The sequence below is a fragment of the Melospiza melodia genome, unplaced genomic scaffold, assembly GCF_035770615.1.
Source record: "Melospiza melodia melodia isolate bMelMel2 unplaced genomic scaffold, bMelMel2.pri scaffold_99, whole genome shotgun sequence".
Classification (NCBI taxonomy): domain Eukaryota; kingdom Metazoa; phylum Chordata; class Aves; order Passeriformes; family Passerellidae; genus Melospiza; species Melospiza melodia.
The window spans coordinates 204,076-225,767 of record NW_026948807.1 but is presented as its reverse complement, the minus strand read 5'-3'; the positions used below and the strand labels follow the sequence as shown (position 1 = coordinate 225,767).

General features: G+C 50.2%; 1 protein-coding gene across 1 annotated transcript in view; it reads right to left on the bottom strand.

Annotated features, from left to right (window-relative positions):
* Positions 1 to 19,306, bottom strand: part of LOC134414047 (nucleotide exchange factor SIL1-like) — a 64,718-nt gene extending 45,412 nt beyond the window's left edge. Inside the window, exons 1-2 of the mRNA XM_063148044.1 lie at positions 19,197 to 19,306; positions 16,878 to 17,013 (exon numbers count right to left, since the gene is read on the bottom strand). Coding sequence (XP_063004114.1) covers positions 16,878 to 17,013; positions 19,197 to 19,301 — 241 coding nt within the window. The 5' untranslated portion in view covers positions 19,302 to 19,306. The remainder of the gene's footprint in view (positions 1 to 16,877; positions 17,014 to 19,196) is intronic.
* Positions 19,307 to 21,692: the final 2,386 nt, after the last annotated feature.

Sequence of the window (21,692 nt, the reverse complement as noted above, 5' to 3'; positions counted from 1 at the left end):
TGGGGGAGGCTGGGCTGGGCTCTCTCCTCACACCACCTGCCAAATCCACTTGGCTTCTCCTGCAGCTCCTGCAGCAAGGGGGAAGGAGGGGCAGGCGAGCCCCTGGGACAGGCAGGGATGTGGGGACAGGCAGGGCCTGGCTGGCAGTGCCAGAGCAGACCCTGTGACTGCCACCCACCCTCCATGGCAGCCAAGGTGACGATGATGATGGTGGTGGCACACCAGGGGGCCCAGCCTCATGCCCAGAGCTGAGCCTGCTGAACACACACCAAACCTCATCCCTCCCGTGCAGGGGAGCTACAAGGACACGAGGGGTGTCTGTCACACACAGGGCACAGCGTGGCCCTCCCATGAGGTGCCTGGGCCCCCTGGGAAGTCTGGAAGTGATGGAATTGAAGGTGGAAGCCAGCGAGGAGCCTGGGGAGGAGGGATCTCAGGGAAGGAGGGATGACAGGAGGGCTCCAGGGGGAAATACAGGGCCTCTGATGGAGGCACTGCTGCAGCATCTGCTGATGTACCTGCTGCTGCTGCTGCTGCTGCTGCTGCAGGAGGGAAATGCTTCCTGTGGCAAAGAGCTCATCCAACAAGTGCTCCACTCTCCACCTCCCTGCTGGGAGGGCTGCTCTGCCTTGCAGTGCAACAGCAGCAAACACACCAGGAAAAAATAACCACAGGGCAGGAAAAAGAAGGGGTGTCCTTTTGTAGAGTGGGCACAACCTGTTTTCACTTTGCCAGCAAAGCCTTCTCCCCAGCTTCAAGGCAGGCACTGCAGTGAGTTACCACAGCCCTGGGTGCAGCAGGAGCCATGTGCTCAGGATTTAATACAAGGCACTTGATTTATTTTTTCTTCTGATACTGGGTTTGAAGTCTGTGAACTGCAGCAGTTTAGAGAGTTTAATCCCACAAAGGTCCAAGCAGAAGAAACAGAGAGACCAAACATATCCAGCCACACTGATATTTCATCTCTCAAATGGCACACCAGGCTGCAGAGACACTGCAGTGACCTTTGTCTCACCATGTCCCCAAGTCAACATCCATGAGAAGCTTACTTACAAATGCCAGTCTTAATCCCTTTCCAACTCCCTACAATATTTATCCCCAAGCCAATGCTACAATCCATTCAATAATTGTCATTCCTCAGGTCTATTTGTTACTCCAGAAAGCCCATCTGGGATGCTGAAGGCTTGGCTACGTTCAGAGAAGATCAATACAGGATGTAGGCAGAGAAGAACAAGGCAGCTGACCAGGAGAATTGAGAACCTGACAAAAGGAACTGAGGATGATATTAATTTTGTGGGATTTTAGGCATTTAATACATTTTGAGAGAGGCTTCTTTACTATGATGGAGGTTAGCACCTCCAGAACATCATCAACCATCGTGTCTCCCACATGTGTCACTCTCAGCCTTTCCTCCTCTCTCAGCGACTCAGGAGAGGGCCACCAAAGAACCTGGCAATGTGGAGGCACAGAAAGGACACAATAGGGAGGGATAATCCATCAGGACCGACACCAGTGTGAGAATCAGGAGGTTTAAAACAGCCCTGGTTAATCTGTTGTTGGAAACAAGGAGTTAAAGGCTAAAAGGGCTCAACTTGAGGAGGGTAAAGGAGCATAAAAGGAAACTATTTTCCAGGGGAGGGCTGGGAAGCTCAAGAAGGGGATTCATGACCAGGCCTCAGCACTCCCTATTCCTGTCCTCAGCTTCTGAGTCTGTAACTCAGCGCTGAAATTGCAAGGATGAGACACGCACAACACAAACTTCCTTCTCCCAGCTCCAGCTCGCAGTGGGAGCGTTTCAGGACACGCTGTGCCGCTGTCAGGGTGTGCGGCTGACTGCCTTGGATCCCCTCTGTGCTCGATGGGTGTCAGCTGCCTCCCCTCACCCAGGCCCCAGCCCCGTCCCAGCAGTGGTGCCCCCCAAGCCGGAGCATCCCGGGGCCGAGGGCTCCGCGGGGCTTGGCCAGCACTGCCCGGGCCAGCCCGGAGGTGCTGCTCCCACCCCTGGCTGCCAGACCAGCAGGATGGATGGGCAGAGCTGCCTGCCAGCCCTGCTGCCAAGGCAGAGTGAGAACAATTTTGGATAATAAAAGCTGGAATAAGGAGATGCCTTGGAGAGGGCGCTGGAATAGCGCTTTGCAAAGCTTCAATTTAAAGCCTTGTTTCTACAGCTAACGCAGCCGTAAGGGACATTAGCCTAATTTCTGTCAAGAGAACTTGCCAACACTGCAGTATTTAAGATAGACACTAAAGATGTGTTTTATCTCACAGATAGATCACTGGGAAAGGAAGGAGCTGTGCCACACTTGGTTCACAGGAAAATAAATTGATGTTCTCCCTGGGCCTAATTGGTGGATGCTGTTTTATAACACCACATGCACGAGCAGCCTCCCATTTTATCAGTATGCAGCTGAGATTGGTGCCAAATCCACTAGATAGTGGGATTAGATACAGGAACCCACAGGGACGTGCTTCAAATGGGCACCCAAGGACACAGAGCTGGGCATTTTCCAGCCACAGAATATCTGAAACATTGAGCCATGTCCTGAAGGGTCAGGTCCTTCTACTGATGGTGCTCACCAGCTGAGCCATAGTTGGTGGGGGGGCTTTCAGGGCCAAGGGGAGAAAACTGGGGATAGAAGAAAAGAACTGTCTTGGCTTCCTCAGGACCAGCAGCAGGAACTCACCTGGCCTGGTTTTTAGAGATGCTCCATTGTGAGTCAATAGAAAGCAAAGAAAAGAGAGGCTGTACCCTGAAGCTTTAGGAGAAAAGTGTTGCAAGCTCCTGCTCCCATCATACCCCACTCTGAGGAACTAAAACATTCCCAGGAGTGCAAGTGTATTAAGGCTGGCATGACTCCACAAGTCCCACGTGCCAGCCTTGGAGCTGGGTTTGAGACATGTGCAAGATAATGCTGGTGCCATGGCACAAAGGCTTGTCCCAGACTTGCAGCTTCTGCAGTGGAAAGTTGAAAATGCCCTTTTATTTGCAGTTGTTACACTGAAATAACAGCCATGTAACCTTGTCCCAGCCTTGGAACAGAAATCAGCTTGCAGAGGAAGCCTGAGGGATCGTGACCCTGAGCTGCAGGCTCGAGGGCAGGAGGGTGGCTCTGCTCTGCCACGGATTCTGCCCTTGCAGGAGAACTAAATCACTACAGCAGCCAGAAATGTCCCTCGGGAAGGAAATCCTCTCAAAGATAAATCAATAACTCAGTGTAATTTTAGTATGCAGCCAAGAGAATTTACGTTGCTACGAAGGCTGAGAGCTCTGCCACAGAGACAGAAGCACAGCATCATCAAACAGCCCTGCAGCAGACCCTGCACAGAGCACGGGCTCTGGGTGTTCACTGCCAAGCCACGAGGCTGGGCTCTGCATTTTGGGACCCCACAGACCCAAATCACAGGGACAGCAGCAGGGATGTGGTCCAGCCAAACTCCCTTGGGACAAACCAACCTTTCCCTTTTCTCCTCTGCAGCAGCAAGGCTGCAATCATGGCAGTGCTGGCAAACACTCCAGATCCTGCAGGGTGAGACACACAAAGCTCAGCTAAACCAGGCTCAGGAGCAGAGGGGGAGTGCTCCAGCCACAGCCCCCATCCCTGGCCAGGGGTTCCCACCAGCCAAGTCACCCACAAAACAGCACAACAAGGATGTGCTCCAGCCCCCAGTGATTAATGAGACTGCAATTTATGTAATAACATTAATGCTAAGTACACTCGGAGCAGTAAGTTCAAGGGAAGTGATGACACTGTAGAGGACAGTTCAACACTGAGCAGTAACTCCAGCAAAAAGGGGGGAGAAAAAAAAAGCCCCTAATTATTCAGTAGCTCTTCTCCCAGATTCTCAGGGTCAGCTTGGAGGAGAAGGTGGCCTGAATTATATTTTCGTTTCCAGAACATCAACAGAATTGCTAAGTGAGTTCCAGCAGCAGTGTCAGAGCCTGCCCATTGTTATGGGTGCCAGCCCTGTCCCCTCCCTGGCTCTGCCGTGTCTCCTGCCAGTGCTGCCACCACCGAGCCCTGTCACCCCGGGGACATAGGACCAGCTCCTGTGGCAGTGCTTGTCCTGGTCCCCAGCACGGACAGACAAACTGCAACAACCAGTTCCTCAGAAGCCAGGTGTAGCCTCCATGTGTGAAGGTGCAGGAGCCTGTCCAGGATAAGCCTGAGGAGCAAACAGCCCAGTCCAGCCAGCAGAGGTTTGTGCACAGACAGCCCTCTGCAGAGTGCCTGTTGGCACAGTCACAGCCCCTGGCAGATGTGGAGCCTGTGCCAGGGCATGCAGAGCTGGGAAGGACTGTGCCCACACACACACAGAGCTCTTCCCCTGCACACCCACCTGGAGCCATGGACGCATTTTGGAGCACCCATGCTGGCCACAGTCCTGTCACTGCTCACAGGTTCCTCTGGTGCCAACAAGCTCTCACACAGATTGTGCCATCAGTGCTGATGTGCTCCAAGAGCCTCAGTCTGCAAATCCAGCTTTACAGCAGTTACCAATGCACACTGGGCTTCTGCATTGCTTCATTGAGACTTGAACCTTTACAGGGGCCTGGAGTGCCAGGACACAGGGAATGGCTTCCACTGCCAGAGGGCAGGGATGGATGGGATATTGGGAATCAGGAATTGTTCCCTGGGAGGGTGGCCAGGCCCTGGCACAGGGTGCCCAGAGCAACTGGGGCTGCCCCTGGATCCCTGGCAGTGGCCAGGGCCAGGCTGGACACTGGGGCTTGGAGCAGCCTGGGATGGTGGAAGGTGTCCCTGCCATGGCAGGGGATTGGAATTGGATGAGTTCAAGGCTCCCTTCCAACCCAAACCATTCTGGGATCCAATGACTCTGCACCTCTGAAATGCTGAGATCTGCCTGCAGAGCTGCCCCAAGGGCCAAGGTCAGTGCTGGAAGCTAAAGGTGCATTATGACCACCCCACACAAAGCCAGGACAATGACTTGTTTTGCTCCTACAACACAGAACATGAAGCTGCCTGAAAAGCCAGGGCAGAAGAACTCTGCAAAGATTACACAAAAGAGGAGACCCCACAAGCCTCATGTGACCCCTGTGTCTGATTGAAAACCAAACTGAATTAAATGAGAAGTCACAAGATTGGTGTCTCAGGATTGCACTCAGAGCTCTCCTGGTGCCTTCCATGCTCAGCAGCCGCATCCAGCAACAGGGAACATGCAGAAGGCAACTCAGTGATGATTAGGAAGACACATATGAAGTTATCCACCACAGAACAACCTGTGTGCACCTACATGTCCTGCAGTACAATCAGAAATCAATAACAAGATGCAGAAACCCTCAACCACTCAGTAAAATATGAAGAACAATTGTAATATTGATTTTAAAGCACCACTGTAAAGACAGTTGAGAAGAAGCCTGAGAAAGCAAAGCAAAATGCCTGAATTGAAACTTTTTTTTTTCCCTCAGAAAGACATTAATAATGGATTTTAAATGCAAGAAGAAAAACTGAAACCCACACCAGACTGTCCTGGTAATAACAGCTTTCTGCAAAGCACAGCTATTAATGTAACAGGGATATCCATCAATCAAGCACACAGAAAGTACTTTGAGAGCTAAAAAATGAGCATGCAAACATCTGCATTTGGCAACTTAAATTTTGCCTTTAAGCATAAGGAACATAATAAATTATCAGGAGGTTGGGCTTGAACTTGTTTTCCTCCATCCTGGACCTAAATGCTGAGGATAAGGATGAGGGTACACAAACATGCTGCTGCTGAGATTTGTCATGACAAAAAGTGGGCGAAAGGAGCACAATTTCATTTGTGTTTTCATTTGAGAACACTGGTGCAAGAGGACACCAAGCAGGGGTGTAGCATCTCCCTGTGTGCAGTTCAGGGAGCTCCTGTGAACCCTTTTCCATCTCCAGCATCCTCAGCACATCCAAGACTGCTGGGGTGGCCCCACAGTGGAGTGACAAATGTGCCAGTGTGCTCCAACATGCCCATGGCTCCCCCCTCACCCAGCTGCTTCCCTGCTCCCCGTGGAGCTGTGGTGATTTTGGCAACTCCTCAGTCCCTCAGTGTTCTCTTCAACCACCACATCACACCTGGGGTCCATCCACGCAGCCAAGCACTGCCTGGGGTGTCCCAGCAATCCCAGAAAAGCTGGATTGGCACCAGGGGAATGGCTGCAGAAAGCAGCTGGGGTGTCCCCACGCCTCCAGTGTCTCCCCCCTTGTAAAATACAGCAGGTCAGAGCAAGTGCTGGAGATAATGAACACAATTTATGGATTCCAGCACAGGAGGCTGCAGGCATGGCTGCAACTAAGTCTTAATAAATTCTGAAGAATGACACCATAAAATGGCATTTTGGAAGGCTGTATTTATTGTCTCCCCATGCTTCCGTCTCCAAGGTGCCACGTTACACTTAATAACAGTTTTCTCCCCAGCTGCCAGTGCTGCAAACCCTGACAGGCTAATGGTCGGGCCAGCCCTCCCCAAACACACACATCTCACCCAGTACACAGCTTCCATGGCAGGAACAGGCAAAAAGGATTAAACCAGTGCTGCCCAGCTGCTGCCCAGCCTGTCCCCTCCGTGCTGGCTCTGCAGGGCTCCCTGCCACGCAGCAGGACAGGAGTTCTGTCCCTGGAAGTGATGCAGAGGAGGAGCAGCTGCTGTAGGGTGGTACCTGCATGCCCAGTGTCCTGCTGGGACAGGAGCATCCCTGCCCTGCCCTGCTGGGAACACCAAGGCCCTGCCAGCAGAGCAGCCCCACCTGAAACTGCTGCCTGCTGACACAGCAAGCTCTGGGCAAGGCACCAGCACAGCCCTGGGGGGAACCATGGGGAACCAGGGATCCTTATGGAGAACCAGAGATCCTCATGGAAGACCATGGAGAGCCAGAGATCCTCGTGGAAAACCATGGAGAACCAGAGATCCTCAAGGAAGACTATGGAGAACGAGAGATCCTCAAGGAGAACCATAGAGAACCAGAGATCCTCAAGGAGAACCATAGAAAACCAGAGGACCCCTGGTTCCTGGTGCCAGAAGGGCAGGAAACCTCCCCATTCAGCATTCCCACCTCCCCTACCACTGCAGTGTGCACTTCCATGGTTCCATATTTAGCTTTTGGGCCACGCATACAGTTTTTCTGGAGCATAATCTCCACTGAGTTTCTTGCTCTCCCTGCTGGTGTAGAGTTCTAAGCCTGCAAGAAAATCACTTTGAGCTTCAGGCAGTACCGTAGGTGTGGATGAAGACTTGACAAGTATAAAGATGCTGCTGTTCCATCCCTGCCTGTATCACCTGCACTGCAGAAGGCACAAAAAAAAATCATGTGAACCATCTTTAGTTCTCTTCAGAATACAAAAAGGTAACAAAAACCCCCAAATTCACATATATCAGTTTATCAAGTACAGCAAGCCATACAAACAGGAGTGCAGGTGTGTTTGGCACTCACAGTGGATGGAGATGAGTGTGAACATCTCCTCACCCAGTGTCCCCCCTCTGGCCTCCATGTCCCTCCCCTCTTTCCAGCTGACAGCCACCAGCTCTCCTCAGCAGCCTGGCTCTGCTCCTCCTCCAGGACAAGTCCTTTCCCCTTCAGAAAGCAAACCAAAGGTTTAGAGAGCATCTGAAGAGATCAGTGTGTGGAAGGATGATGAAACAAGAGTCAAGTGAAAGCCCCTTGGCTTCTCTTCCAGCAAAGGCTCTGCCCTCATGGACCCCCTTCCCTGCAGCCTCTGGCTCCCGGCTCCAGCCCTCTGGACCGCAGCTCCCCAGCAGCTCAGACATTTCCTGCTGCCTCTTTTCAGAGGAGCCCTTTCTGTGCTTGCCCTGCTCAGACTGCAGCTGATGTTAGTGGGGCAGCAGTCAGCACCACCACCAGGGCTTGCAGCTCTCTGTGAAGCCCCCGTGAGATTTTCTGTCTCAAAAAAGGCACTGCCAGACAGTCCCAGATAGCTGAGCCCAGAAACACCTCTGGGATCAACCTCTGCTCCAGCAGTGTCCCCTCCAGCCCTAGGGCTGTGCTCAGGTGGGTCTGGGATGTCCCAGGACTCCATCACCTCTCTTGTGGAGATGGCCTGCTCCAGCCACCCTGCAGTAACCATTTTTCTGTGTTTAAGCAGTGTTTTCTGTATGTTTTGCTGCTGGGATGGCAGCACAGCCAGTGGGGCAGCAGCCACTCATCCAGCATTTCCTCAGACAGTCTATAAATACCTGCACTCCACCTGTAAAACCCATCACCATGTGCACCCCCCTTACAGCTCCAGCTAATGTGGGGGCCTGAGTTAACTTATGTATTGCAAATATATGTATGGCAGTGAAAGATCTTTGTATTGTATTAGTGACCCTGCCCTGATTCTAGTTATTGTAAATGGGCTGCAGCTGTGATGTCCTTGATTGGGCAGCAGCTGTAGCCCATGGAGGTAGCTGAGATAAAAGGGGGCGGGGTGGTCAGGGAGAGCCTGGGAGAGGAGCCCTGACCGAGAAGCAACAACACCACTGCTGTGAAGATCTGCCATGAGAAAGCCACCCAGAAGGTATGAGGCTCTGGAAATATAATTGTACAGCAATATGAATACAACACCACTGCTGTGAAGATCTGCCGTGAGAAGACCATTGAGAGAAGGTATGAGACTCAGGAAATATAATTATGCAACAATATGAATACAACAAGCTAATCCAGATACAGCCAGGGATAACAATTTTTTTGTGTATTATCTGGTGAAGAACAGACAGATAACTGTAATTAGTAGCACCCTGGTTAGGTGAAATGATAGTGTAATTAATGAAGATCAGGTAGGCTTTGTTTCAGATAAGGAAAGCAGCAGATTCTATCAAAATGTAAATGCAGCTCAAAATCCAGCCTCAGTGATCACTTAGAGGTGCTTTTAGAAACACCACCAGCCTGAGATGCAGAGGTTTTGCTTGGGCTGAATGACACATCCGGAAAATAAACCCTGGTCCAGGGCTAACATGTAAATTGTTGATTAGATCTATTTATTCACACCCCGCAGTGATGGGGGAGACTTGCAGCTCCCTGCTCCTCCTCTGGCTTTGCAGGATCACTGGCACATTCCTGTTATTGCTGCTTGCAAGGACTCTGCAACCACGGGAGCTCTCCAGCAGTGGAACAGCAGCAATTCCAAGTGACAGGCTGCACACATCAATTCTGTATTCACATAACATCCTGTCACAAGTGAATGACCCAAGCAAAACTTCCTGCAGTCTGAAGGATCAGGCAGAAAAATCAGGAGAGAGGAGCCTGAGTCTTTTCAATCAGAAATGTTGTCCCTCATTAGAATTTCCAACACCACCACCCTTACTCCTTCCAAAATGTAAACACATAATAAAAAATTAAACGTTAATCTGGCATGGAAGAGTTCTTTCAATAAATGGGAATTAGCTGTACAAAAAATCAGGACAGACCCAAGGAGATTACATTTCCTTCCCCAGCTTTTGCTGGTAAAGCAGGGCTGGAAAAACAGAGCCATATTTATTTTTTAGCTAGGAAGCTTCCTCAGGATGCCAAAGGAAGCAGCTTCAGTAAAGCAGAGCCATTTATCTCAGTGTGCATTCAAGTAAAAACAAATGCAAAACCAGCTTCTAGACCTCAAGGAGCATCAAATACCTTTTTAATTTATGTCCCAAATTTCCTGCAGATTCTGAAATGAACAGAGGGCAGGGTTCAGAGAAAATGCCTCGCTCAGTCAAGACAGCTGGAGGGATATTCTGAGTTTTCCTCAGAGGAGAAGGTGCTTTTGCACCAGAATGGAGCAGGCACAGCACGTGGCTCTGGAAGGATCTGTGGAAAAAGCAGACCTGTTGCATGTGTGACCCTATAAATAAATGTGTGGAAAACTGAATAACTTAGGAAAGAAAAAGGAGAAAAAAAAAAGAAACTGGAGCCCCATCTGAGCAAGAGGACAATTTGCAGGCAAGAGCTGTGAAGGAGCAAGTGAAATATTCCTCACATGAGCCATCTGACTGTGCTGACTGCTGAAAACCCTCTGGCCTTGTCCTTGCCCGCCCAGAATCAGCTCTGTGGAAGTTTCAGTAAGTCAGGCTTTAACCCACAGGGGAAACTGCAGGGAGGAAGGGCCTGAGCAAGACCATGGAAAACACTCCCTAAATATGGAAAAAGATAATGCTGCAAAACTGTGGGTAAGGGATGTATATGATGCAGACTGAACAGCAAGGAAAAACCAGGGATTAGCCCCTAGAGCCAAGTTCTTTTGTAACAACTGCCACACACATCCCAAGGCCCAAATCCAGCATCTCCTGGAGCATATGGCCACAAGTATCCTGGGAAAAGGGCTCAGAAATGGTCATCCTGGCCACAGGCTCAGACACCTGTGCTCCAGCAAACCTTCAGTCAGGGCAGGGTCTGGGTACAGAGACAGCAATGCCAAAGGGACAGATGTGGAAGGAGGTGGAAAGATGGTGCAACCCCTCAGGGCTGGGGCTGCCTCCTTCACCACCAGCAAATGACAGCAAACACAGGAGAGTGGGCTGAACACACAATGTCTGCAAGATATCTATAGGTCAGGGCCGAATTTATGACATTACAGAATAAAGTTGACAAATTTAGGACAAAAAAATCTCTGCAGGAATGCCTGACCCCAGAGCTGCCAGTCTCTCCCAGAGCGTGTGGTCAGTCACATCCTGCAGCAAAAACCAAACACTGCAGTGCCTGTCCCACACAAGATCACACATTTGAAGCCTGAGGCAGTTGCTGTGATTGTTTGATCAAACCTTCAGAACTGTTTCAGTGACCCTGGGACCCAAGTCCCATGTTTTGAAAACATATTCCCCCAGGAATTTCCCATTTCCCAAGGAAAATGTTGGAGCTTTGGGCCTGCTGTGGCTTGCTGGCTTTGGAAGGAGGAGAGATGCTAGCCAGACTGGAAATTCAAGATAACCAAGGCTGGAGGCACTGCCAAAACATTTCAGAGGAGGGAAAACATTTTTTTTCCAAAGCACTGTTACAAGCTTGAAATAAATGTGCAGACTGTTAGATAAAGAGAGAGATAAAAATAGGCCTGTTATTAAATACCTCTTCTTTAATGAGGTTCATCCTTCTAAACAGCCACTCGAAGGTTATTGGAGCTATTGCAGCAAATCCAGCCTACTTGCACATAAAAACCAGAGCAAGGTATTCCTCATCACCCAGCACACATTTGAGCACCTCTCAGCAGCTCACAGGCTCACGGCATTCCCAGCTTGGCAGGGAGGAGATAAAAGCAAGGAATGAGAGATGTCTTCCCTGGGAAACAGTCTCTCTTCCTTCAAAGCACTTTTCCCCCACCAAACAATGTACATTTAACCACGGGAATGGATCCCACTGCTGATGTCTGCTGCTATTACACCACCAGCAGCCTGAGCATCATTAAAGTGAAGTTTGAAATTATTCTGAAAGCTGCAACTTAACCTCCTCCTGTTGCACTAAAACCACTGCTTGACTCTCAGCACCTCATCCCCTGGTTTATGGCCACTCCTGACCACCTGGAATACCCTGCAGGGCTCAGAATTCCACAAACCACTAGCAGGAGTCATGGCTTGGCTCATGGAAACACAGCCCTGCACCCTTGTTTTGGCAGTGCCCACAGCCTAGCCCATGGCTCTGTGTTACAGAAGCTCAGATTTTATTCTGGCTGCTCAGAAGCACAGTTAGTTTTTGGCAGAAGGAGCATCCCTGCCAAAGTCTTTTGTAACCAGTTTGAAACCAGTAACCAGTAATCATGGCCAGCAAGGGACAGGACTGACCTGACACACCAAAAACCCACCCCAAGCCCACTCTGCTCCTAAACCTGAGCAAGCATTGTAGGGCTTTTCCTCACCACACCAGTGCTGCCAGGACACTGCCACTTCTGCACATGACAGAAGAGAAGTTTTACCTGCATTTGGGGAGCAAAAGCTGGCTCCCAATTCATGGAATTGGGGGTCCCAATTCTGTACAGAAATGCTGAAACCAAGCTGCAGGGCAGGACATTTGTGCTGTGATTCCCTGCCCAGAGCTGGCATCCTTCAAACACATCCTCCTGCTGGAGCAGGGGGCTGGGAACCCCTGTCTGCTCACTGTCCCAGCATCTCCTGAGCCCCAGTCCTGTCTCTCACCAACAGCTGGAGGGAAACATCACCATCCCTCTTACCCAGACCAGGACCAGGGCATGGAGGGTGTGCTTGGTGAGCCCCATCTGCCTGGCACTGCCCCACACGCCGGGCAGGAGCAGCACCTGGAACTTCAGCCCTGGCACTTCTGCCAAGGACTTGGAATTAGGCACAAGTGTTAGGGACACTGTGCTGCCTGTGATGTGAGGATGAGGGGCAAAGGGAAGCTCACAAGGGTAGGAAGCTGAGAGAGGAGCCCATGAAGGCAGCTGGCAATAAAAAGGACAGGCAGGAGATAAATTAAGGAGATGGAAAGCCTCCTATGCTAGAAGTCAGATTGAAAACAAGTAGAGGGAGAACTACCAGGGACCATAACTCAGCTTCCAAGCACTGAACATTTGCTCTCAAGTCAGCCTGGCCTTTCCTACCTGCTGGAATCATCCTCCAGCTCTCCTGTTGCTGGCCAGACAAGATTATAACAACTCCAGAGTCGAGATTCCTCCCATCTGCACATCACTAACAAGTCGTTTTATAAAGAAACGTGGAGAAGAAGCATTTCATCTAGTACAGATGAGGTTTTTAAAATTCCATTTGCCTTCCCTCTGTAAGCAAAACCGTGCTGATCTGATGAGGCTCCTATTTCCTGGATTAGACATGTCAAACTTTGCAAAAACGAGCATACCCTGGTGGTTTCACTCTGTATTTCACAGCCCTCTCTTGACTGTGCTGCCATAAATATTTCAGAGACCTGCCCACCACTGTCTCAGTTAGGTCTGGGTGAGTGAGAAGCCAATGGTTTGGACAGTGATGAATTCAGCAGAGCAATTAGCAAGAGTTGTTGCAGCTCAGGACATCCCAGCGAGCAGCAGGAGCAGACAAGGTGTGAGGGGACCCTCAGCAGCAGCCAGGTCACCCCCACAGGCTGTGGCATAGGCCTGGCACAGATCATGCTGCCTCCTGCCTCCCCTGCCTCAGGAACCTCCTGTCAGCCAAATCAGTGCTGCCTCATTTGGCCACTGGAATCCCCTGGAGGACAGACTGGCAGTGAAGCTGGGCCGAGGTACTGCCCATCCTCAGCCCTGTCCTTGCACAACAAGCCCTTCAAAGCAGCCCTGAAAACGCCTCCCTGCCGTGGCTGCCTGCAGAACTGGGCTCCCACAGGTGTAAAACCTTGTTTGAGCAGCAAATGAGACGGGAGAAGACCTGTGACAAGCAGGAGCAGCAAAGGTAGCCTGAGGATCCTTGGGAGCTGCAGCCATGGATATTTAAATGCCAAGCAATGTATCACTGGCTCCCTGCTGAACATGAGATGGTTTCATCTTTGCAGAAGCAGCACCAACAGCATGCTCACATCAGCTTCATTCTGGCAGCCTGACCAGCAGCAGCAGCTGTGGCTCCTTGGTTTTTAACTGGGAAATCATTGGGCACTGCAGAAAATTACTCTGGGCAGCACAAACAGTGGGGAGTCACTGCAGGTTCAGCTCTGCAAGGCAGAGCTTTAACCACAGCTGAAGGTGCAGGCCAGCTGAGCTCCCTGCTCTGCCCTGAGACATCCATCCAAAGCCCAGAGAGATCCATGCTGCACCGTGCCAGTCACAGTGCCAGGCTCTACTCCATCCCTCCAGTCTGCAGGGAGCTGCTCTGCAGCAAAGGCAGCCTCTGTGCCCCACGGCCACCTCTCTGCAGAGCAATCTGTAAATATTTTGATATCTGGGCAGTGGAGGTTCTCACTTGTCCATCTGAATTGGAAACTGGACTCATTAACTCCCAACTGTCAGCCGGAAAAGCTGCCAGAGGGTTTCTGCCACATTAGGGAGCAGCAAAGGACTGCTGCCACGGGGATGGGCAGAGCAGAGCCCTGTGCAGCCCCAGCTCTCCACTCATCACTGCTGGGGGGTGATTAATGCCCTTTTCCTTTCCCAATTAAACCCCTGCCTCTAATATCCTTGCTCTGAATCTTCACAGCAAACTCCCCCCAGAGGCGCCACTGCTGCGTGGAAAATTTCCCACCACTGCTGGGTGGAAAATCTGCTGCTCAGTGATACAACTAGATGGCCAGAGAAATCCAACTTCCAATCATCATCAGGAATGCTGAACAAAATATTGGGAAATTTGGTGCCCAAATAACAAAAGTAAAATATGTTCCAGCTCCCAAGGGTACTGTCACATGGAGAAAGTGTATTCTGAAAGAAAAAAGACTGCAGAGGAAGCACAACTTCAAACAAACTCTGTTACCTGACCATGAGGAGTCAGAGCAGGGGTGTGAACCTTCATTCAGAGGAAACAGCAATCCCACTCACTAAACCCCAAAAAACCTCCAGGTTCCTGTGGACTCCAAACATGGACAGAAGGAAAAGCCCCACAGATGATGCCCAAAAGTCTAAGAGCAGAGGTGCTGGAAGCCTCTCTGGGGCACACATCTCCCTTCAGTCTGAGCCTGCACCTGGTGCATTATTTAGTGCCAAGTGAGAAAGAAGCAATGCCTAACGAAGTGTTAAAGGGCTTTGGGAAGTTTCACCAACCTTTCCAGAGCCGTCAGCTCCGGCTGCCTGGCAGAAGAGACAACTGATCTTGCTTCCAGATCACAGGCAGCACAGCTCTTAGGGCAACTGTCTCTCTGTGTTTGCATCCAGCCACCTCCAGCAGCTTGAAGTGTGCTCATAGTGCAAGGAAGCACTTGATCAAAATCCAGCTCACACTGTAGACAGCGAGGAACAAGCGCCCAAAGCATTACAGACACAACAACAATCGAATTTGGGGAGGGATTTGACAGGTTACAGGTTGATGACACTGCTGCAGTCCCGGTGGAAATGTGGGTTGATGCAATTAGCAACAGGGAACTGGAAACTCAGCAGAGGAAAACTGGGAACACATCTATAAAAGATGAGCTGCTGCACCATTGTAGAGAAGCACAAAATCCTGCGTGAGCTCAGAACAGGAACAAGTTGAAAGAGGAGTGAGATGGGGCAAACGCAGCTCCAAGCTCCCTCCCAGTGCTCAGAACTGTAGATCCAAATTCTAAATTCAAACACTTGAATTTGCTTCCCCCAGAGAGACTGGCCTAGTTTGCCACAGGGATACAACGGGAGAGGGAGTGGCGGTGTTCTGGAGACATGGGCAGCAGCAGACAAACCCTGAGCCCAGCCAGGCTCTGCTCAGCTGCCAGTGAGTGCAGCCACATGGAAAACATGGCAACATGCAGAACCAGTGGGATGGACACGCTGCCAAGCTGCGTGGCTCTGCTGCAGCACCAAAAGGTGAATCCCTGTGCAGCCACAGCAGCAGCTGTGCCAGTCAGCTTCCTGCCAGCCAGAGCTGAGCTCACACTGGGAAAGTGTGGCCAGAGGCTGCAGGGATGGGCTCATGCTGGCAGCAGGGCCCCAGCCTTGGCTAACACGTGCTGAAGGTGTCAGTGCCAGTCCTCACAGGGATTTCACTGCAGAAGAACCCCAGGAGACAGAAACCCAGGCTGGCAGCAGGAGACCAAGGCCGGCTCCTCTTTGTGCCACGTCCCCAGTGCTGGGGTCTGTAGTCAGAACATGAGGCAGGACACCATTTAAGTCTTTACAAGAGTAACCAAAATTACTCTCCTCTGTGAATACTGACAAGCTCTCCACTTCCACAAGCCCTTCACTGCATGTGCCCAACATGGAATAACTACAAAAATGAAGCGGAATAAGGCACCCGAGCAGTGGAGAAGGTGCTTGTGAACAAACCCTGCAATGAGGTTTCTAATGATTGTTCTGCTCCAACAAAGCTGGTGGGGATCTGCCAGGCTGAATAATGAGCAGGGACACCACACGCCTTCCATACATAATGGTACAGAAATGGAATATAAGTATATACTGCAGCTCTGTGGAACGCAGGGGCTTTTGTAGCCATTTATGTTATACAAAGATTTACATTTGGAAAAGTCATTCTGCTATATCTGGCAGAAATTTCAAGACAAATGGAACCCATACTTATTCTTTCAATGATAATACTGAGCACAGGATAAAGCTCTTAAATTCAGAGCACATTATAAAAATTAATTACTACTTAGTTCACCCTTGTGAGGTGGGAAAGTATTACACCTGCATATACATGAGGACACCAAAGCACAAGTGGATTAAACAGCTCGTTCAGGATCCCAGAGACAGGCTAATTGTTGAAATATGTATGCACATGTGCATCTGTGTGTGTTTGAATGGGTTTGGCCCCTCCAGAGCCTTCTCAGCACACAGAGGCCAAGCTGCTCTGCTGGGCTCCTCTCACCACAGAGTCCCAGGCATGTCTAATGAAAGACACCAACCCAAAGAAAGGGAAGAGAGTTTTTGTGGTTTGCACAGATGGAAATAAAAGCTAGCTTTCAAACAGGCGAGGAACAGAAAAGCCATTATTAAAAAGCTGTGCAGTGCTCCAGTGACAGCTCCTAATCAGCTTGCTGCTGAGCAGCGCCACACCGGAGCACAGCAGACCTGGGAATCCACATGCCAACAAACGTTATAAAACCTGGCCCTTGACAAATGAAGAGAGAAAGGGCTGTGGAGCCAGTGACAGAGACAGCCCCCCACCCACAGGGGGCTGGCAGCCCACTCCTCCTGCTCCAGTGACCTGAAAGCCATGGAGCAACCTCTCCCCTCCTTGGACGCTTTGCTCACCACCTCCAGTCCCTGCACTGGGTCACCGAGTCCTCCTCTCTGTGTGAGCACCAGCAAAAGCACACATTGTCATGGGAACAAACAGCTCTTGGAGCGTCTGCAAGGCTCCTGTCAGTGCTGGCAGGTGGGTTCCAGAGGCATGCTATAATTAGCAGTTACCTGGACGCAGGGTTTGCCACTGACCCGTGGGGTAAAACACTTCCAGGTCTTCAGGATCAGCGTCATCCTCTGTCCCCAGCACCTTCCCACTGCCATCTTTTATGTCGCTCTCTTCTATTTTTGTAAGGGCAAACTCCTTTTGGAGAGAAGAGATTCAGCTCATTAGCAATTGCATCTGGGTAATTTAGTGCTGGCTGAGAATACAAAATTTTTTCCCTCGCCAGCAGATATTTTTTTTTTTGACATCTGAGATTCTTTCCACATGGTTAAATTTAGATTTAAAGTATATTAAAGGTTAAACATGCATAACTAGCATGACATTTATGCTGAACAAAGCAACGCAGCTTATTTCCTATTCCAGAGCAGGTTGCAGGTTTCAAACCAGCTCTCACAGAGCCTTACCTGTATTTCCTCCTGTCAGAGGCAGGAGCCCGGGCTATTATTAGGGTTGTATAACATTGTAAGACCCCATTTTCCCTTGCCTAAAAATATGTCAAACTTTTAACTTTTTCAGCTGAAATTTTCCACACGAGTGGAATGCCTCAAGGCTTGTTGGTTGGTTTGGGGTTTGGTGGGTTTTTTTCGGTTTTGTTGGGTTGTTTTTATTTTTTCTTTTTCTTAAATGCACTTATTTCAGGCTTGGAGAAGATTTCACCTAAAATAGTTCAACTGTTTCCAAAATAGGACACAAGAAAAAACACACTGAGCTGCCCACATGATACAAATGTGAGGATCCTCTTCTCCACCCTCTTGCAGTGTTCTCCAAGGCTTTTAAAACAATGAGGCAGGGATTTAATCACCACCTCCATGGCAAGTGCAGCACGAGGCTGGCAGAGGTGTGGGAGAGCAGCCAGCACGAGCGGCTCGATGTTACACCAAGGGAAGAACAGCAGGGAAAAAAATCCTTGCTGTGAGGGAAACCTTGGTGTTCAATGGAAAGCCTCCCTAGGGAGCTGGTGGGAGTCACAAAAAACTCTGGAGAGTGCACAGAAATGACCTGTACTCTCACACCAGGCACTGACTCTGGGTCTGGGCTGTTCTGGTTCCAGCAGGAACAGATGAACTGGTCCAGGCTCATCATCCCCACAGCTCAGTGCCTGCTGAAGGGAATATTTTCAGCTTCTGAGATCACCAATTCAGTCACCACTGAGGAATTTGAGTTAACCACTCTACAGGGAATGATTAGTCCTAATTGTTGGCAATTAAGATGGAGTTACAGCTCACTTCATGAAGTGTTTGGTTCTTAATCCTTAGGATGTTTTCACAGGGAAAAATGTAAGTAAATTCAGAGGTTAACTGGGAAATTCTGGGACACATTCTGCCTTCAGTTCTTCCACTCTTTGGGAAAAAATGCATGCACATTTTCTGTCAGAATTTGGATGCTCTGCATATAAATATCTGTTTCCAGCCTAGAAGAGTCTTTCTGAGCAACAGAAATGTCAACCTGAGCAAAACACGCAGAGTAGCAACAACAGTGTGGATGTGGCACTTGGGGACGTGGGCTGATGGTGGCCTTGGCAGCACTGGGTTAAAGGTTGTACTCAATGATCACAAAGGTCTCTCCCAACCTACACAATTGCACAATTCCATGATTGTGGTAACACACAAGGAAGGCTGACAAACCTATAGAATGTTCTTATTTCAGCTGTGGAAAGCGACTGCGATTTCAGAAATGCACGAGGAACCAGATCTTAACTCCTGCTTTTGCTGAGTGCATCAGGGGCTTGGAATTGTTTAAATTATAACAAATGGTTAAAGCTCAGGAACAATCACAGCCATAAAAGCCCAGGTTCTGCAGATGAAAATCAATGTTAACATTTTCTGAGCCAAGACTCAACAGGACTAAAAAAGAGTGAGTGGAGCAGTTATTACTTAGCTGATTTCCACAGCTCTGTGATTATCCAAGAGGGAGTTAGTGATACAGGCTATTGTAAATTTACCACCAGGCCTCCCAGTGCTGGATCTGTTCAAACACATAATGGAGACAGCTGATGTTTACCAGCTCTGCTCAGGAAAAGTGTGGGGATTAATCGCTCAGTAAGGATAAAAGGATGTGACTTGGTTCATTTAAGTGCTGCTGTCACTGCCTGGCCACAGTTGCATTGCAATACCCCATTTTCATTAGCATTTCTAGCAAAAACGGGCAGCACCACACAAGCGATTCTTCATTTACACAGAAATCAGCAGAACCCTTTCTGCTTTGTTTTCATAATTCAAGCAGGAGAAAGACATTTCCTAAAGAATAATGGGCATTTCCTTAAAGGCAAAAAGCATCTGTGTTTTATCAGTCTGAAGTCAAGTGGAGCAGCCAAAACTTACAGGCACTCTCTGTCCCAGGCTGGAGCAGGAGAGGAGCACAGAGCCCAGCAGCAGCAGCAGGCTGACCCTGGAGGTGCTGGAGAGGAGCCTGGCCCAAGGAGACATTGCCACCAGCCTGAAATGCAAAGCAAAACAAACCCAACTGTATTTTTTTTCCATTTTTTGCAGGTTTCAGGACTCTTTACACAACACTTTGCCACACAGCGTGGGATCAGGGGTGTGACATGGCAGGAGGCACAACACCTCGAGGTGTGAGCACAGGGACTCGTGGGGCTCACTGCTAATGGGGTTTGTGACAGGAAATGCCAAGAACTCATACTGACCCCACAGGGGATGATATCTCTCCTGGAAAATATGAGGAGACCTGCAAGACTTGTTTAAAATCTCTGTGTCAGTGCCATGGATGACAACTGGAGGGAAAAATAAAAAGCCGTGCAATCCCGTGAAGGCTTTTTATGCCTGTGCCTCATTTTAAGCACTGAAGTAGCTGCGTTAATTCAAATTAAACAAAACGACCAGCTGTCCAAGGAGCAGGGGTTCATCTAATCCATATGTAGGTTTTTCTTGAGGAAAACAACATTTTGCAGAGGTCAGCAAGGTTTACTCAGTGGTTCCTACAGCACAAGGCTTTCCCTGCTGCTCAGAGCAGAGGCTCAGCCCAGCCATGGGGCCAGGAGCTGGCTCTGACCATGCTCAGGTGTTCCAGGGAGCAGAGCCATGGCACAGACCCACTCTGATGGGGCACAGAGCCACCCTGATGGGTACAGAGCCACCCTGATGGGGCACAGAGCCACCCTAATGGGGTACAGAGCCACCCTGATGGGGCACAGAGCCACCCTGATGGGGCACAGAGCCACCCTGATGGGTACAGAGCCACCCTGATGGGGCACAGAGCCATCCTGATGGGTACAGAGCCATCCTGATGGGGTACAGAGCCACCCTGATGGAGCACAGAACCACCCTGATGGGTACAGAGCCACCCTGATGGGGTACAGAGCCACCCTTATGGGTACAGAGTCACCCTGAAGGGGCACAGAGCCATCCTGATGGGTACAGAGCCACCCTGATGGGGTACAGAGTCACCCTGATGGGTACAGAGCCACCCTGAAGGGGCACAGAGCCACCCTGATGGGTACAGAGTCACCCTGATGGAGCACAGAGCCACCCTGATGGGGCACAGAGCCACCCTGATGGGTACAGAGCCACCCTGATGGGGCACAGAGCACATCACGGGGAAATGAAGGCTGCTGCTGCTGCTGTGGGTGCCAGTGCCCGGGCACAGAGCAGTTGTGCCCACCCTGCGTGTGAGCACACACACGTGAGCCCCCAGAGCCTCACACGAGGCTCGGGATCCACCTGCAGCCTTCAGCTCTCTGCTGGGCTAGGGAGTGCAGCAGCCTGCCAGCACACAGGCTGCACAAGTATTTCCTGTGATTGGCTCTAAATTTACACGCTGCTAAATTAAACTAAATGAGGTCTTTTGAAAGAAGATAGGACTGATTAGTTCTGTTCAAACACTCCTTCATTACCCATCCCTCCATCAAGTCTGCTCCTGCTCCTATCCAGGTTTTAAAGAAGTTCCTCCCCTACACACAGTCTGAAATATCTTGCTTTGCTGTCCATCAGGGTGGCACATCAGATAGCAGAGCTCTCCCTCACTGAAGCAATCACTTTGTGTCCCACAAAGCAGAAAACCTGCTCACAGCAGCACCCACCACCAGCTCCTGGCACCAAAGAGCCTCTGCCCCCAGAAGCCTTCAGGGACGAGGAGGGAAGCCTCCTCTCCTTCCACCCTTTCACTGGTACCTTGTCCCTACACTCCACTTTGTTATTTCTTCCTCTCCCTGCTTGGTTTTTGCCAGAAAAGGAAGAGGAAACCAGGAGAGGGACAGAGCAGAGGTAACAGTGCACCTGATGTGCTTCTGCAGCCTCCAAAAACTCCTGAGCCAGGGTCTTCCTGAGCAGCAGCCTCTTCCTTTGAGCCACCTCAACCACATAAACTGGATTTTTCTCATTAATTGGTTTTGGAACAGATCTGGATTTCTGACACCCACAGCATGCCTGAGCAATGAGCATCCCCCTGCTTAACTCACACAGTTCAGGAAAGCATCACCTCCCAGTTCCTACTTCAGTGTCTCCTCTTTCCTAAAGGGTCAAAGAACCACCTCAAGGGCCCACAAGCCCTTATTAAACCACAGCTGGAGTAAAAGAAAAGCTCCCTGTTTTCATAAGCCAACCTGTGGCCAGAGCCTCCAGCTCTCTCCTGGGACATGGCCAAGCAAATCCAGGCTACAACCAACACCCAGGCTCCTGAGCTGGCACACCCAGAGCACAATGCTCAGCCTCAGACTCCCTCTGATCCCAGATCTTGATCCTTGTGCCCTTCTGGACAGTCCCACGGTCCTGACCTCAGTCCAGTGTGACCACAACACACAATTAATTCCCTCTCACCTCAGAACAAACTAAAGCTTTTTACACAGGAACAGGTTTCTTGGT